The sequence below is a fragment of the Conger conger genome, chromosome 7 (genome assembly GCF_963514075.1).
Source record: "Conger conger chromosome 7, fConCon1.1, whole genome shotgun sequence".
Lineage (NCBI taxonomy): Eukaryota > Metazoa > Chordata > Actinopteri > Anguilliformes > Congridae > Conger > Conger conger.
Genome location: NC_083766.1, coordinates 61,177,746 through 61,194,965, shown reverse-complemented (window position 1 = coordinate 61,194,965; position 17,220 = coordinate 61,177,746). Strand labels below are relative to the sequence as shown.

The following is a 17,220-nucleotide window of genomic DNA, read 5'->3' as shown; positions in this document are numbered from 1 at the left end:
CCCTCTGTGAAAATTAATCGTTTTCATGTGGGTGTGACTCATCGTGACTCACTCACTGGGTTGAAAGTTGTGAGTCGTGACTTGCTAGTCCAGATAAAGATATTTGCAGGGGGGCTAGCAGGGAAGTACTTCGGAGCCCTGCAGAACGGAACTTTCCACAAAAAAGACATTTAATAAGGATCATAGGTCCAGCCAAGACCCCGAAACTGGTCACAAATAAAAACACACCTGTAGTGTCCGAATTGGGGCACAGAGAGAGGCCGGGCACCACATTGAAGTTGGCAGGTTCGGTTGGATCGAAGGATGAATCAACCAATCGCACGCGAGCCTGAATTCCTCGCGTAAACTTCGCAAGTCTCGCGTGGTTAAGTTTCTTAACTGTCCGCTCCTGGCCTCACGAGCGAAAGTAAATTACGCAGTTTTCCCCCTCCTCGCGTTATCGCGGGCGAGAAACGGCTAACGAGAGCTAAATTGACGTTTTATACATTTTTTGTGAATTTTGCAACACCATACGGAATACGTTCAGCGGAGAACTAGCCAGGGACATCAATCGGTCATCCAAACGGTAGCTACAGTAAGTTAAACCAGTTGTACGATACCGTGGTTGTCTAGCTAGCTACGTAGTTAGCTAATGTCTTTAGCCTCATCGTATGCTAGCGAGTGTGGTTGAAGTTTCGTATGTGGAGGTAGGCTAACGTATATTTACTAGCCCGCAAAACTTAGTCCGTATACATTAATTTAAGTTAATTTAGCTAGTACTCATGTGGTATCGCTGGTTGTCTACATGCGACCTCTTCGTAGCTAAGTTAGCTAACGCCTCGGTGGTTAGCTTGCTAATTAACTCGTTCTATGTTAGCTAGTTATAACCTAGTTCGCTTAGCTGTAATGCTAATTGAATTTCCCGGTTAGCGTCAGACCACTAACTTGGTTGTCCATTTCCGTATAACATCACGAATGTTTCACGGCTTAGTAGGTAACTGATAGTATTTAGCGTTAACACTTTACAAAGTAACTTCTTAATGTCTCTAAAATTGTGAAATTCTGACGTTGGCTCTAAGCATATAATTGTAGCTAACGTTAGCACCTAGCTAGCTTATGATCGCTAGCTAGCCCGAGCTATGTTTATCTTTAGCTGTGGATTGGATCACGTTGGCTAAGCTAGCCAGCGTTAGTCCTCCGTTAAAGATAGCATTGCTAGCTTGCTAGCTAGCTTTTTTAAATCCAGTTTTGTCCGGTTTGTTCCAGCTTGACCTGAAATTAACTGGTATAAATAGTTCGGCATTTGTTTTGTTTGTTTCCTATTCTAAACAACAGTTTCGTCGTTTCCCGTAATTAACGTCTTTCGGTCCCCCTTATTACAATGTTGATCTCAGGCCGCCCGCCTGTATTCTGGCGCGTCTTCTGACTTGCCTGGTCTTTGCTGTCTGGCTAACGACAGCTTCTCACGTCTATGCACCTGGGGAAAACACTATCAGCTATCTTGCGCTGTAACAGTCTTTTCAAAACATCTGTTTGGCGAACTGTGTTTCAGTAGTCTTCAGAATTAGCTTATTTCCCTGTATAATGTATAATTTTGTGGATGTCTGTTTGACTGACTGGGACTGTGTAGCTGGCAACCTGCACGTTGTATGACATTTCACACTTGGCCCACTTGCACAGACTAGTCAACTTAGCAAGATGGTCTTAAGTGGTCAGCTAACATAAGTCGCCATTTTTAGACTGAGGAAGATTGCATTGTTTCTGAATTCTACGTTTATGATAATCTAACCCTGCTTGATCGGTTAGATTAGTCGGTACGAGTCAGCATCGCTTGCCGGCTAGCTAATTACACGTCTAGTTTCTAGTCATTGTAACTTGTTATCGTGTGTGTTATTGCAGTACATCCATTCGCATATCGTGAATCATTGATGGCTAACAATGTTGATAGGTGTCAGTGACTACAAGCAACAACCATAATCAGCTGTCTGGTTTGCAACAAATTAACAGCGCCCACGAAAATGTTAAGATGGGAATCGACAAACTTACATTCTGACTATTTACCATTGTGACAGCGCTACCTTACACGACATGACATGTAATTTAGTTTTTGTATTGCCCCTTGAGTAAAACCCAGCTTAATGGGTTATTTATTGAAAGACGCTGGGGTGGTCGTGCTGTCTGGTTCCCTTTAACAGTGTTGACCTCACGTAACCCCTTTCCTCCCCTTAGACGCATGCAGTCCTGATAGTGAAAACAGAAGATGTTCAACAAATCTTTCGGCGCGCCCTTTGGGGGAGGCACCGGGGCTTTTGGAACTTCGTCCACGTTTGGTCAACAGAGTAAGTCCGCTTATAAACAAATCACTGACGGGGATGCTCTCCCAGACGTGTGTTCCAACAATGACGACATTTGCTAATTCACCCTTTTGAGGTGTCAATCAGAAATGCGTGATTTCAGTTTTTCCTGAACATTCCAAAAAAAACCAAAACAAAATAAAAAAACATTCCCAAAAAAACCTACTCTTGCTTGGGTTCAGGTTAGATGGCTTGCTTCTAGACAGGAGCAGCACTCCACACTGGAATTCTCATGAAGTCTTTTGTCTTGCAACCAGCCAAGCCAGATTTCCAGTGACTGTTTTAAATTGGAGCACGTCTGGGTCTTGAGCCAACCATCTATCACCTCTTTTTTTTTTAGCTGTGATTAAAAAAAAAAAAAAAAAAAAAGCGCACATGTCCTGTTTGTTTTCTTGTCCTCTCTGTAAATAATGTGCTGATGATGTTTCTGCAAAGGAGTGCGAGCCAAAAAATAAACATGGGTGCAAATAATACTGTTTTTAATTTCATCCATTAATTTATTTTTTCAAAAGAAGGAGGAGTTGGTATTTGAGAATGAGAGGCAGCTGTCCACCGTCCTGCACTGTCCTGTCTTCTGCTTCTGTGCGTCTCTTGCAGATACTGGTTTTGGAGCCACGGGTGGGTTTGGGGGTTCTGCGTTTGGAACCGCTAACAGCACCGGGGGACTCTTTGGGGCCACTCAGAACAAGCCAGGTTCGCCCCCTCACCTCTCCTCCTGCCCGGGGTCCCGCCAGACACTGTGCCCTAAGCTGCCATTGGCTGTAACCGGGCTGGGGGCCGGGGCATGAGCCTGCTCACCACGTTTGTGAACCAGGGTCCTGTGTCATCAAGCTGGATTACTGCACCGAGTAAAACCCAGAACAGCCGTTCCCACTTCAGTCCCTGTTCTGGGTTCTGGGTTCTGGGTTTTACTCGGTGCACTAGTCCAGCTAACTCTTGTCTTCCAGTCATCTCTCTTGAGGCAGGATTACGGAGATGACTGCGCTGAACAAAACTCAGAACCCGGAGTCTGGAGCATGGACTGAAGCAGAAATAGCTGTGCATTGATTTACTCAGCGCAGTTATCCAGCCATGTCCTGCTTCCTGATACAGACCCCTGATGCTCTGCCCTACAGCCTGCCCTGCCCGAAAACCTCAGCCTGTGTTTCATTGGCTGCAGCAGCTTTTGGCACAACTCTGGCACCCAATCGGCTTTCTGTCAACCTCATCTCTCCACCTCCTGTCCCTCCTCTGTTTTTATCTGTTTCACCCCTTAAATAAGGTCCCGGAATTAGACCTCTGCTAGGGGGTAACGGTTGGTAGTTATTATGCCGGTCGAAGGATAAGTTCTGTTTTTTTAAAACCAATAGCCAAGTGGCTTAAGGTGCTTGACTGGGTCCTGGAAGGTTAGTGGTTCAAGCCCCCGTGTAGCCACATTAAGATCAGTGCGGCTGTTGGCCCCTTGGGCATGGCCCTTAACCCCACATTGCTCCAGGGCAGGGTGGGATTGGCCCCTGCTTAGTCTATTCAACTGTACGTCTCTGGATAAAAGCGACGGCTAAATAACTGTAATATAATATCAACAGAGTGTAGAAATAAGATGTGGACCATGTCGTTCAGAGCTCTTCTGACCCAGTAAGTGTGGGAAAACGGCCCTTTTTGTATGGATTCATTTTTGTTTCTGAGGCAAAGCTAAGTGTTTGGTTTTCACAATGGCATATTGTGATGAAACCTGGCCAGATAGCCTGCTGTGTGCTGTGTGGGGCTGGATGTTACACAGGTGTGCTCTCCCTGAGACCCCCGCAGTGCCAGTGTTTGACCTGGATGTGCTGTTTATACACAGGGCTGTTCCCTTTTCAAAGGACTGTGCTGCGCTGCTTTGTGTGTGGTCCTGTGTACAGTTTTTTGTTTGTAATTTCCATGTTTGCATTACTTGACAAATAGGTCTTTGTTCAGTCTTGAAGTGGGTCTCTGTAGAACGCTCTGTAGAAAGGTATTTTCAGGTCACGAATCCAAGGAAGCTAAGCAGAACCCCCTGGGGGGGGGGGGGGGGGGTTTCCCAGGATGCATTGCAGCTAGGCAGTTGCTAGGTAAAATAGTCTGGTATATGCAGCAAGCCTTCCTGACTGGCTCTTGCACACGGGGGTGCGCTTATTGACGCGTAGGAAGTTGGGAGGTGCCCTGAGGACAGCAGGAAGTCTAGCACTGTTTGGAAAAAAAAAAGAAAAGGGAAAAAAAAGGCCTTTTGGGGAAGTGGCACAAGCGCTACATGTTAGCATGCCCTGCTAAGTGTTCAATGGGGCTTCTGTAGTTCCCGGTCCTCTGGTAGCATTACCGGCAGGCCGACGGTTTCGTTTCTGAGATTTCTGCGTAACTGTTTGACCGTGCATCCCAGCATTCCTCTGGCTGTGGCACGCCCGGGCGAAAGCGGGTCGGTTGGGGTAGCCGGCGGTGTTTTTAAAACCAGCCGAGCCCTCGCTGACCGATAACTTTCTCCCCCTCTGTTCTCTTAACACGGTTCAGTCCCTCCTGTCAGCCACCGCATGGCTTCTCTGCAGTCCACCGCCACTTTTGAAGGCGGCCATTTTGAGGACCGTTGGGTGTTGTGTGCTTAAGGAACGCGTCGGTTGTTGTGAAATGTGTGGCGTGTGGCGCGGTGTCTTGCCGTGCCACACGCGATGTGTCTAACCACACCTGTAATGCTTTGCCTCCCTGATGAAGTGGTGACAGCCAACCCCCAGCCCAGCTTCACTGGAGCTGGTCGCGGAGGTAAGAACGGGCTGCCACACAGATCCACATGAATGTGTTATGGAATGAGAGGGGGAATGAGTGAAAGAAAGAAAGAAAGAGAGAGAGAGAGGGAGGGGGGGAGAGAGAGAGAACATCAGCTAAATCCACAGAAGGGCTGCCTTAAATCCGTAACTCACATGGCAAACTTGTGTAGTGTCGGTGATGCCAAGCAGATTTTTGATGGGTACCTTAACACCTGCTAGCTGGGATACTGTAGGGAAGGTGCATGCTGGGTATTGTAGTTTATGACTGATCTAATTTAACCCCCCCCCCCCCAAAAAAAAAGCATGCTGTATGTGGGAGCACATTGATATAGTGAACTATTTGCTGTTCAAATGTCAGGCTTGTGAAATCAGTCGGCTAATTCAGTTCCTTCCACCTAGCGGGGCAGAATGCCTGACAAAATGGTCCAAATGTGATTGCTGGTCAGCCAGCAGCATATGATAGGGAATCGTTCGTTTAATTTGGTTATCCCTTGAATAGAAGTGGATTCGTTTGCGTATATGAAGGAAATTAGCTGTCTGCTGGGACATGAGCCCCCGCCCTCCGCCCCTCACTGTCTCCACTGTGTCTGTCGCCACAGAACGTCTCATTAGGTTGCCGTGGCTCCCGCGTTATTTTTAGCCCGTTGCACGTAAACAAATTTGCATTCCTGCCCTCGTCTGTGACAGTTCGGTCTCCCTGATGAGGATCGACACGGAAGTCTGAAATGATGTCCTCAAAAAAAACGCACTTTCAGAAATTCAGGGATTCATATTCCTATCATTTAGACGCCTTTTAGATCAGTTGTGAAAGGGCTTCAGGCTTTAATGGGACCTCTCGTCTTGGTGACAGACGTACTGCCGTAGCCATGTTCCTCACCCAAATCCAGATTTTATTATTATTTTTTTTTACATTGCCGCGTAACCGTTTTTAGAAGTTAAGCTAGTTTAGTGAAGACGGAGGTGTTTGGTTAAAGCTGCAGCAGTAAATACGCCGGGATGTTTCTCTCGATCCCTGGAGGACCACAGCGCTGCCAGCTTCCTCTGCACGCGACTGCTAATTGGTTGATTGATCTCACTGATCGGTGCTGCTCACCTGGTGTTCCCAGGTATAAATCAGTCACAATTAGAGGAGGGGAATGAACAGCAGCAGCACTGCTGGCCTCCAGGGCCTGATGTGAGTGTCCGTGCTGCACATCAGGGCTGCCCAACCTTAGGCTTTCACTCCCAACCTAACATTCAACAGCTAGAGCAGGGCTGCCCAACCCTTCTCCTGGAGATCTACCATCCTGTAGGTTTTCACTCCAACCCTAACAAAGCACGCCTCATTCAACAGCTAGAGCAGGGCTGCCCAACCCTTCTGGAGATCTACTGTCCTGTAGGCTTTCATTTCAACCCTAACACAGCACGCGTCATTCAACCGCTACCGTTCTCGTTGGGCTGCCAGTCAGTGGAATCGTGTATGCCATTTTACAGTTAGGGTGAAAAGTCGGGCAGTCTCCTCTGTGAAGCAAACTAGTATTGTACGTTTCATAACCAGGCAGCAAGGTTGAGTGTTGAGTCTAAAAGAGTCTCGTCATCCCCCTTGGCAGCAAACTGGCGTTTATAGACGCCTGCCCTCCTGACCGCCCCCCGTTTCTCTCCCCCTCCCCCCCCCCCAGGTGGGCTCTTCGGCTCCAACACCTTCAACCAGCCGGTGACGTCGTCCACCAGCGCGGGGTTTGGGTTCGGGGCGGCCGGCGGAGCCTCCAACAGCCTCTTCGGCAGCGCCGCCACCGGCGGGGGGCTCTTCTCGCAGCCCAACAATGCCTTCGCCGCCAACAAGCCCGCCACCTTCGGCAGTGAGTCTCCCGCCGTTCCGTTTGTGCCGCGGCGCAGTCCGCTAACAACCCCTCAGAACGTGGGTGGGGAAACCCTGTTCCTGACGGGGAGAATCTGCTTTGAGCAGTGAGTCTCCCGCCATTTTGTTCGTGTCAAGGTACAGTGTGTTAACCCCTTAGAACGTGGGTGGGGAAACTCTGTTCCTGACGGCGAGGATCTGCTTTGAGTTCTGGTGTTCATGATCTGATGTTGGCTGATTAGCTCGGTTTAATTTCTCTTGAGCGGCTGTTGAAGGCATTCATTCACGTGAGGCCGTATGAAGTGTGTCACCGTGGTCTGGTCTGCGCCGTTGGCGTGTGCTGCTAATTGAGCCAGTGATACTAGTGAAAGCAAAACCCAGAATCCCGTTCTGGTCCTCCAGTAACGGGGCTTGTTACGCCTGCTTTAGGCCCTGAGGAAACTTCCTTCAGAGAACAAATGACAGGTTTTCTTATTTGACCAGCATCAGCCTACGTTGAGTGTTTAGACCGTGTTTAGACACAGAGCTGGCTTCTCGTGCGTGTGCTCACTCTGGACCCGTCCCGCAGCCTTCGGCACCAGCACGAGCGCCGGGGGCCTGTTCGGGACGACGAACACCAACTCCAACCCCTTCGGCGGAGCCTCGGCCTCCCTGTTCGGCGCCTCGGGTTTCACCGCCACGCAGTCCGGGACGACGCTCAAGTTCAACGTGAGTCTCTCCTGTCCCTGTGCGCGTCCTCTTCCCTGGCAGGAAGTTGTCATGCTGCCCCTGCGTCCCCGGGGGCTTCGGTGAACTCTGTTGCCCTCGTCTTTACCCCCTTTAAGAAGCCTTTAAGATGTGAGCTTAGAATGCTCTTTCCTCAACGTTCCGGTGCTGATGTCACAGTCGCTGCTGGTGACTGACGGCAGTGGTGTTCTAGAACACTGATTTAGAAGTCTGGGGGCGGAAACATTCCGGTGGGAAAGCGTTGTGTGAGGCTGCGTTGTGTTAACGTGCGGCTCTCTGCCCTTGTCCCGCGCAGCCCCCGACAGGAAGTGACACGATGGTGAAAGGGGGCGTGACCACCAGCATCAACACCAAGCACCAGTGCATCACGGCCATGAAGGAGTACGAGAACAAGTCCCTGGAGGTTTGTGTGGAGATGCTGAGCCCGCCGTTGACGGGCAGGGCACAGGCTGAGGTTGAGTGACAGCTCATCCTGTACTTGGGCTCGTAGTAAGAAGGCAGGTCCCTGTGAGCTGACGGGTCTTCTTCACGGTGCAGGAGCTGCGTCTGGAGGACTACCAGGCCGGCAGGAAGGGCCCCTCGAACCCCATGGCTGCGGGAACCGGGGTCCTTTTCGGGGCGCCCGCCGCCGCCACCCCCAGCACCGCCGCCGGGCTCTTCGGCTCGTCCGCCACCAACACGGGCTTCTCCTTCGGGCAGAACAAGACCGGCTTCGGAGCGAGTGAGTGCCTTTTATCCCTTCAGTGCGCTTCATTGTCTGTAGCGCTTTTCGCAGAGAACGATTAAACCGAGAGACCGAAAGAAGGTCGGGCCTGAACCGGGCCTGAACCCCCAGAAAGCGATCGAGGTAAAAACTCCTGAGTGGCCAGGGAAAAGCGCCTCCGCAGGGAAAGAACGTCTCCTGATCTGCTCTGTGTTAAGACGGCCAATCGGCAGCAAGCGCAGACGGCCTCCAGGCCATCATGTGATGTGTTTTTGTCCATGACATTGGAGCTGCAAGGCCTTGCTGCAGAGTGGGTGTCATACTCTAGTGCATTTGGCCATTTAGCCGAAGCTGTGGGCTGTGCACACGTGTGCCTTCAGGCAAATGTCGCAAAAGTCTTTGGTGTCAATGGATTTAGTCCCAAGGCGACACTGAAAGGTCCTGAAACCACATTTGCTCATTTTTCACGATCCTCGATTAGGAAGCATTACGCTGCCTGTCCTGTACAGGCAAATGGCGGATGGTGCGAGCAGATGCTAACAGCGGACGCCGCGCTGTGCGTTTCTCTCCCCTCAGGTGCGGGCGCGTTCGGCGCGGCCACGGGCAGCCTGTTCGGCCAGCCGGCCCCACAGACCCAGCAGGCCACCAGCCTGTTCAGCAAGCCCTTCGGGCAGGCCACCACCGTCCCCAACACCGGCTTCTCCTTCGGCAACACCAACACCATGGGCCAGCCCAACACCAGCAGCATGGTGAGGGTCCCGCGCAGCCTGCGTGTGGGGCGTGTGTGTATGTGGGGGAGCGTGGGGTGTGTGTGTGGGGGTGTGTGTGTGGGGGAGCGTGGGGTGTGTGTGTGGGGGAGCGTGGGGTGTGTGGGGGAGCCTGGTGTGTGTGGGGGGGAGCGTGGGGTGTGTGTGGGGGGGAGAGTGGGGCACATGAGCAGCGTCCCCTCCCGCTGAACTGCACTGCATGGCGTTACGGTGCGCTCATCCAGAATGTTTTACTACAGAGGAAGAAAATAGTCTCTGGCTTACAAAAGTGTGGGGAAGGCCAGTCAGTGTGAGGTGTAAAGCTAGCCGGTGTTTCCCTTGAAGCTCGCCAGTTTGATGTGTAAAGCTAGTTATTAGGTGTAAATTAAGCCAGGATCGGGTTTAAAGCTAGCTTGATGTGTGAAGCTCATGTGTAAGGTTAGCTAAATATTCCTCCCTCCTACATTTGACTTGGGAGGCTGTGGCGGTACCAGTGACAACAGCAGGCACATTTAGCTTGGTGTGAGACAGTGTGAGGATCAAGCAGACGTTTTAGCTGATATGCACGCATGGTTTTGGGCGGAGGAAGTGTGTAATAACATTGGGCTTCAAACCGCTGGTTCAGAATCTTGCTAAAAATAAAAGGGCTTTTAGTTTCGGGGCCCGTGGCCTTCCCTGTGTCAGACGAGCTGAAAGCCCATGAAAAAGGGAGATTACTTTCGAGGCCTCGGGCTGCTGAGCGATTGCATTCGCTGGCGTACAGGGGACACGTCTCCTGGTATGGGGAGAGTCAAACCGAGAACTTGTCATACAGATTTTGTGGCCTGTTGGTGTGTAACAGGGCATCTCCTCTGGGTGTTTGGTAGTTCCTGTTCAGGGCTCTGTGCTGGGTGTTTGGTAGTTCCTGTTCAGGGCTCTGTGCTGGGTGTTTGGTAGTTCCTGTTGAAGACACTGTGGGGTGTTTGGTAGTTCCTGTTGAAGACACTGTGGGAGGTTTGGTAGTTCCTGTTGAAGACACTGGGATGTTTGGTAGTTCCTGTTGAAGACACTGGGATGTTTGGTAGTTCCTGTTGAAGACACTGTGGGATGTTTGGTAGTTCCTGTTGAAGACACTGGGTTGTTTGGTAGTTCCTGTTGAAGACACTGGGTTGTTTGGTAGTTCCTGTTGAAGACATTGTGGGAGGTTTGGTAGTTCCTGTTGAAGACACTGTGGGATGTTTGGTAGTTCTGTTGAAGACACTGGGATGTTTGGTAGTTCTGTTGAAGACACTGTGGGATGTTTGGTAGTTCTGTTGAAGACACTGGGATGTTTGGTAGTTCCTGTTGAAGACACTGGGATGTTTGGTAGTTCCTGTTGAAGACACTGTGGGGTGTTTGGTAGTTCTGTTGAAGAGACTGTGGGATGTTTGGTAGTTCTGTTGAAGAGACTGTGGGGTGTTTGGTAGTTCCTGTTGAAGAGACTGTGGGATGTTTGGTAGTTCCTGTTGAAGAGACTGTGGGGTGTTTGGTAGTTCTGTTGAAGAGACTGTGGGGTGTTTGGTAGTTCCTGTTGAAGAGACTGTGGGATGTTTGGTAGTTCCTGTTGAAGACACTGTGGGATGTTTGGTAGTTCTGTTGAAGACACTGTGGGATGTTTGGTAGTTCTGTTGGACACTGTGGGTGTTTGGTAGTTCTGTTGGACACTGTGGGTGTTTGGTAGTTCTGTTGAAGACACTGTGGGATGTTTGGTAGTTCTGTTGGACACTGTGGGATGTTTGGTAGTTCTGTTGGACACTGTGGGTGTTTGGTAGTTCTGTTGAAGACACTGGGTTGTTTGGTAGTTCCTGTTGAAGACACTGGGTTGTTTGGTAGTTCCTGTTGAAGACACTGGGATGTTTGGTAGTTCTGTTGAAGACACTGTGGGATGTTTGGTAGTTCTGTTGGACACTGTGGGATGTTTGGTAGTTCCTGTTGAAGAGACCGTGGGTGTTTGGTAGTTCTGTTGAAGAGACTGTGGGATGTTTGGTAGTTCTGTTGAAGACACTGTGGTTGTTTGGTAGTTCTGTTGAAGACACTGTGGTTGTTTGGTAGTTCCTGTTGAAGACACTGGGATGTTTGGTAGTTCTGTTGAAGACTCTGTGGGATGTTTGGTAGTTCTGTTGAAGACACTGTGGGATGTTTGGTAGTTCCTGTTGAAGACATTGTGGGATGTTTGGTAGTTCCTGTTGAAGACATTGTGGGATGTTTGGTAGTTCCTGTTGAAGACATTGTGGGATGTTTGGTAGTTCCTGTTGAAGACACTGGGGGATGTTTGGTAGTTCTGTTGAAGACACTGTGGGATGTTTGGTAGTTCTGTTGAAGAGACTGGGTTGTTTGGTAGTTCTGTTGAAGACACTGGGATGTTTGGTAGTTCTGTTGAAGAGACTGTGCGATGTTTGTTAGTTCTGTTGAAGAAGGCTCCGTGTGTTGCAGGGTCTGTTTGGGAACACGGTTGCGTCTCAGGCGGGAGGTCTGTTTGGGAACACGGCGAACACCAGCACAGCCACGGCCTTCGGCACGGCCACCGGGCTGTTCGGCCCGACCAACACCGGCTTCGGCGCCGCGGGAACGCAGGTAACCCGCCGCACCCTCCCCCAAACCCTCCCTTTTTAAACGCTACCCTCTACCGTCTCTCCTTCAGTATCTGTCCCACCAGGTTAGTGTGGTGTGTGACACCTTGCTTTTCAAACGTGTCAGTCCCCAGACTCGAGTTTAACTACTGGCAAATATCAAAAACCCACTTTCCACATTTTTTTTTTTTTCAACCGAAGCTAAAATCCCCTTGGGATTTGGGTGGAGCCATTTCTTATTGCGTTTGGGACTGAAACGGTAAATTAAATGGGCTTGTGTGTGTGTGTAGGATACAAGATTTGTTGATAATTTCTCATTCTAGACACCTGGCTCTTTTGCCTGCTGATATGTGATTGTGGTCTGGTTAAGCCATCTCTCTATTCCGCAGAACCTGTTCGGGAACAAACCGGCCGGTTTTGGGACCACCACCACCAGCGCGCCCTCGTTTGGCAACGCCACCGGCCTGTTCGGCAACAAGCCCACCCTAACGCTGGGCGCCAACCCCAACACCTCCAACTTCGGTGAGAATTTGCACTTTGTATTTTTAGCTGAAATGTTTTACCTGCCTCTCATTGTTCTTCAGGCCTGGGGCTCGTGCTTGTGTCGATTGGGTGAATGCACTTCCTGTACATTTCACATTGTTCTGGCTAAGAGCGTCTGCTACATCGTTGCAGTGTTAAGTGTTGCAGTGAAACCCATTTGTGTGGGGTGAAATGTGATATTATTGTGACTGTGTCTGACTGACTTTTGGCAGATTTTGAGCACTGTTTCTACAGGGCTGGTTGTAGTAGGTGCTGACAGTATGGTGTTGATTTTGAGCAGAATTTGAGCTCTGTTTCTACAGGGCTGGTTGTAGTAGGTGCTGACAGTGTGGTGTTGAATTTGAGCACTGTTTCTACAGGGCTGGTTGTAGTAGGTGCTGACAGTATGGTGTTGAATTTGAGCACTGTTTCTACAGGGCTGGTTGTAGTAGGTGCTGACAGTATGGTGTTGAATTTGAGCACTGTTTCTACAGGGCTGGTTGTAGTAGGTGCTGACAGTGTTGTTGAATTTGAGCGCTGTTTCTACAGGGCTGGTTGTAGTAGGTGCTGACAGTGTGGTGTTGATTTTGAGCACTGTTTCTGTGCAGGTGCTGACAGTGTGGTGCCTGTGGTGTTTTTGATTCAGCAGGCTTTGGGGCCAACACGGCTGGAGGTGGTCTTTTTGGAGCGAAGACCGCAGCAGGGGGACTGGGAGCAGGCATCGGGGCGCCGTTTGGAACGAGTAAAGATTTGCCGTCGCTTTTTTCCCCTTTCACAATGAGATTCGGCTTGTGTGCGGAGAGAAGAACGTGGTTGTGAGTTGTGAATATAAATGAAGACGCTGCTGGTGTTTGTGTCTTGCAGCCGTTGGCGCGGGGCAGCCGTCCCTGTTCGGGAACACGCAGAACAAGCTGGGCTCCACCCTGGGCGCGGTGGGGGCGTTCGGGGCCTCCACCTTCAATACCGGCGCCTCAGGCCTGCCGTTTGGAGCCGCGCAGCAGCCTGTGGGTGAGTGTGCCTACTGACCGCCATACCGCGCCTGTGTCTGTAGCATTACTGACGCTCAGCTCTGACAGTGCTGACGCTGTCTGTTGCTCAGCTCTGGCAGTACTGACGCTGTCTGTTGCTCAGCTCTGACAGTACTGACGCTGTGTCTGTTTCAGTACTGATGCTGTGTCTGTAGCAGTACTGGCGCTGTGTCTGTAGCAGTACTGACAGTACTGACGCTGTGTCTGTAGCAGTACTGACGCTGTGTCTGTAGCAGTACTGACAGTACTGATGCTGTGTCTGTAGCAGTACTGACAGTACTGATGCTGTGTCTGTAGCAGTACTGACGCTGTGTCTGTAGCAGTACTGACAGTACTGACGCTGTGTCTGTAGCTCTGACAGACCCGAGCGCGGCGGCGGCCCAGCAGGCCGTGCTGCAGCAGCAGATCAGCGCTCTGGCCTACTCGCCGTTCGGAGACTCGCCCCTCTTCAGGAACCCGCTGTCTGACCCCAAGAAGAAGGAGGAGGTGAGACCCGTCTCTGTGTGTCGCTCTGTCTTCTGTCCTCTGTCTGTCTCTCTCCATCAGTTGGGAAGTTGTGTAGTGGGCAATCCTCCTGATTTTAAAGTCCTCCTCCCCCGCCCACAGCGTCTCAAACCCACCAATCCGGCGGCCCAGAAGGCGCTGACCACGCCCACTCACTACAAGCTGACGCCCCGGCCCGCCACGCGGGTGCGGCCCAAAGCCCTGACGTCCTCCAGCTCCTCCAAGTCCCAGCTGTTCGACGGGCTGGATGACGACGAGCCCTCGCTCTCCAACGGCTCCTTCATGCCCAGGTAACCCCGGGGCCCGCCTGTGGCGTTTACCCCCATTGTCCTTGCACTACAGCATTGCCCTTCCTACCGTTTGTTCAGCTGCCAATTCACTCCCATTCAGACCAACATAACGGTAAGAAGAATTGGCAAAAACCCAGGCCTGAACCCACAGAAATCGAGCCGTTTGAAATCACAAACCTTCGCTCTGATTGGTGGACGCCACATTGGCGAGGGAGAGGTTCTGTGTCGCGTTCCCGCGTGACTGGGGAGGGTTTGTGAGAGAGAGGCCCCAGTGGGACGGGATCGAGGCTCCGCGGTAAAAGGGGAGCCCTGTGATAACGGCGGAGGGTGACTGAGACGTCTGTCCGTGTGTCCGTCTGTCTGTCTCCGCAGGAAAAGCATAAAGAAGCTGGTGCTGAAGAACCTGAACGGCAGCAGCCTGTACTCCCCCGTGAGCAGGGAGGCTGAGGACCTGGCCTCCCCGGCAGAGTACCCCGAAAACGGGCTGAGGTGAGACCCTGCTCCCTCTCTGCCACACCCACACTCCTCCCCTTCTGTCAGTCTCACTGCCAGGGCTGGCCAACCCTGTTCCTGGAGATCTACCATCCTGTGGGTTTTCACTCCAACCCTCACCAAGCACACCTCATTCAACAGCTAGAGCAGGGCTGCCCAACCCTGTTCCTGGAGATCTACCGTCCTGTGGGTTTTCACTCCAACCCTAACAAATCATTCAAAAGCTTGATGCTGATTCACAGAATCAGGTGTGCCAGGTTCAGGTTCGGGTTCGGGTTCGGGGTTGCCGTACCCGACGGTAGACCTCCAGAAGCCGGGTTGGGAACCACCGCCAGACACCCTTATCCACAGTGCGTTGCGTTGCTTGCGTTATTTATACACCCAGTCCCTTTATACAGCTGGACGTTTTACTGAAGCGGTTCACGGCTTCATTACTCTCCTCGAGGCTGCTACGGCAGTGTCCCTGCTGGGAATGGAACCCGCAATCCCTGGCGTTACAGGGCGCGGGCCTCCATTGGCTGTGCCACAAGCTGTGGCTGTGTCTGAGGCTTGTGGCTTCACGGTGAAACCCCAGCCCTGTCACTGGAAACCCTGCTGCCCTGCATCGGCGCGCGCAGACAGGAATGCCACTTCCTGTTGCGCTCTCTCTCTCTCTCTCTCTCTCTCTCTCTCTCTCTCTCTCTCTCTCTCTCTCTCTCTGGGGTTCCGTTTCAGATTCCGCGGACGGTCTGCCGTCTTGTTTTTCATTCCTGGAACTCGCATTCCAAAAACCGGAATATTTGCCTAGACCCGGACAACACTCGCATACAAACGCGCAGGGTCACAGACGCGCATTCATAAACACACACGCATATGCAAACTATGACCCCGGCGTGGAATTTCACCGTGATACTGGCCTTGTGCGTTTGCCTCGCGCCTCTGTGTAAATGCAGTTGGCAGTTCAGCTCCTCCTCATATAAATGCACTGACTGTTCAGGCTCTTATCTTAAAGTTGAAATGGGTCATTTTGGACTTCCAACGGTCGAGAGTGGAATTGCAGCAACAAATACGCTCAAACCACAACACTGTTTATCCCTCCCCCTTCTCTCTGAACGCGCGGAAGTTGAAACGCCATTGGCTGTGGCAGTTAGAACCAATTTCCAACCAATGAGCTTGATTTATTGTACCGCTATAGATGTACCATAATCTATTGCTGTACAACAACTCAAGCCGGGCCAGGCTGTCAACTGCGTGTTTTGAAACCTGAATCTAAGGACTATAAACACAGATCGAATGTGAGTCAACATGTCAGTGAGCCTTTTTCAATGATGGGTCTTGTAACAATATTTTAACAATTATTTTTCCTATTGTACCTTTAACACCTGCCTGTAAATGACAGGTGCACTTGTGACCCCTTTGTTGTTTTCTATACAGAGGGGAGAGAAAGGTGTATTCTTTGCAATCCAGCATTGCCTTGGTGCTGAAACCATTATTAAGTGCTTTTTTTTTTTTGGCTGCACATAATGAGAATATTTGACTCCTTTCCAGGAGGTAGTGCAGTATTGATTCACTGGCTGTTTGACCTCCATATGCTGCTACAAGAAAGGCATTTTAAAGCAGAAATGTGCCTTGGACTCTTTGGCTAAAGCCCCAAAATGTCCCCCTCCTCCTCCAGTGGCAGCCTGGAGGAACCTCGGCCCCCGGAGGAAGAGGAGGAGGAAGAGGCGGAGTCGGAGAGGGTGGACGAGGACCCGGAGGTGACCAAGTTCTACACCAACCCCATCGCCAAGCCCGTCCCCCAGGCGCTGGAGGGCCGGGCCAGCCGGCAGAGCCAGGCCCTGCAGGACACCATCGCCGAGCTCAACGTGCGGCCGGCCGGGTCCTCCAACGGCCTGGAGCTCAGCAGTGAAGACGCCTCGCTCGCCGACGACTCCGCCCAGGAGGAGCAGGAGCCCGACCCCCTGGCCCCGCAACACCCTGCTGGTGAGCCCCGCTACGCCCTGCGCCCTGCGCCCTGCGCCCTGCCCCCTGCCCCCTGCCCCCTGCCCCCTGGCCCCGCAACACCCTGCTGGTGAGCCCCGCTACGCCCTGCCCCCTGCCCCCTGGCCCCGCAACACCCTGCTGGTGAGCCCCCCTACACCCTGCCCCCTGCCCCCTGCCCCCTGGCCCCGCAACACCCTGCTGGTGAGCCCCGCTACACCCTGCGCCCTACCCCCTGGCCCCGCAACACCCTGCTGGTGAGCCCCGCTACACCCTGCGCCCTGCGCCCTACACCGTACACCCTGCCCCCTGGCCCCGCAACACCCTGCTGGTGAGCCGCCCTACACCCTACGCCCTGCCCCCTGCCCCCTGCCCCCTGCCCCCTGCCCCCTGGCCCCGCAACACCCTGCTGGTGAGCCGCCCCGCCCCCTGCCCTGCTACCCCCTGCCCCCTACGCCCTGGCCCGCTACCCCCTGCCCCGCTACGCCCTGCCCCCTGCCCCCTGCCCCGCTACTCCCTACCCCCTGCCCCTCTACCCCCTGCCCGCTACGCCCTGCCCCCTGCCTCCTGCCCCGCTACTCCCTACCCCCTGCCCCTCTACCCCCTGCCCCCTGGCCCCGCAACACCCTGCTGGTGAGCCGCCCGCTACCCCCTGCCCCCTGCCCCGCTACGCCCTGCCCCCTCACCCTACTCTCCCTCATCCCTGACCTTTCAGACTTTCCAGCCTGGGAGGTTATGG

At 52.3% G+C, this 17,220-nt stretch overlaps 1 protein-coding gene across 6 annotated transcripts in view; it reads left to right on the top strand.

Moving 5' to 3' along the window:
• nup98 (nucleoporin 98 and 96 precursor) overlaps positions 1-17,220 on the top strand; it is a 48,341-nt gene that overhangs the window by 6,235 nt on the left and 24,886 nt on the right. The window contains exons 1-17 of one of the 6 annotated variants that reach the window (XM_061250564.1): positions 117-574; positions 2,209-2,318; positions 2,931-3,026; positions 5,034-5,081; positions 6,745-6,924; positions 7,492-7,631; positions 7,945-8,052; positions 8,187-8,370; positions 8,929-9,101; positions 11,550-11,690; positions 12,076-12,208; positions 12,858-12,950; positions 13,073-13,216; positions 13,589-13,722; positions 13,843-14,030; positions 14,403-14,519; positions 16,177-16,484. In XM_061250564.1, coding sequence (XP_061106548.1) covers positions 2,240-2,318; positions 2,931-3,026; positions 5,034-5,081; positions 6,745-6,924; positions 7,492-7,631; positions 7,945-8,052; positions 8,187-8,370; positions 8,929-9,101; positions 11,550-11,690; positions 12,076-12,208; positions 12,858-12,950; positions 13,073-13,216; positions 13,589-13,722; positions 13,843-14,030; positions 14,403-14,519; positions 16,177-16,484 — 2,266 coding nt within the window. In that variant the 5' untranslated portion in view covers positions 117-574; positions 2,209-2,239. Of the gene's footprint in view, positions 1-116; positions 575-2,208; positions 2,319-2,930; positions 3,027-5,033; positions 5,082-6,744; positions 6,925-7,491; positions 7,632-7,944; positions 8,053-8,186; positions 8,371-8,928; positions 9,102-11,549; positions 11,691-12,075; positions 12,209-12,854; positions 12,951-13,072; positions 13,217-13,588; positions 13,723-13,842; positions 14,031-14,402; positions 14,520-16,176; positions 16,485-17,220 lie in introns of those variants that run through there. The other 5 variants (XM_061250561.1, XM_061250562.1, XM_061250567.1 and 2 more) reach the window with 5 other exon arrangements.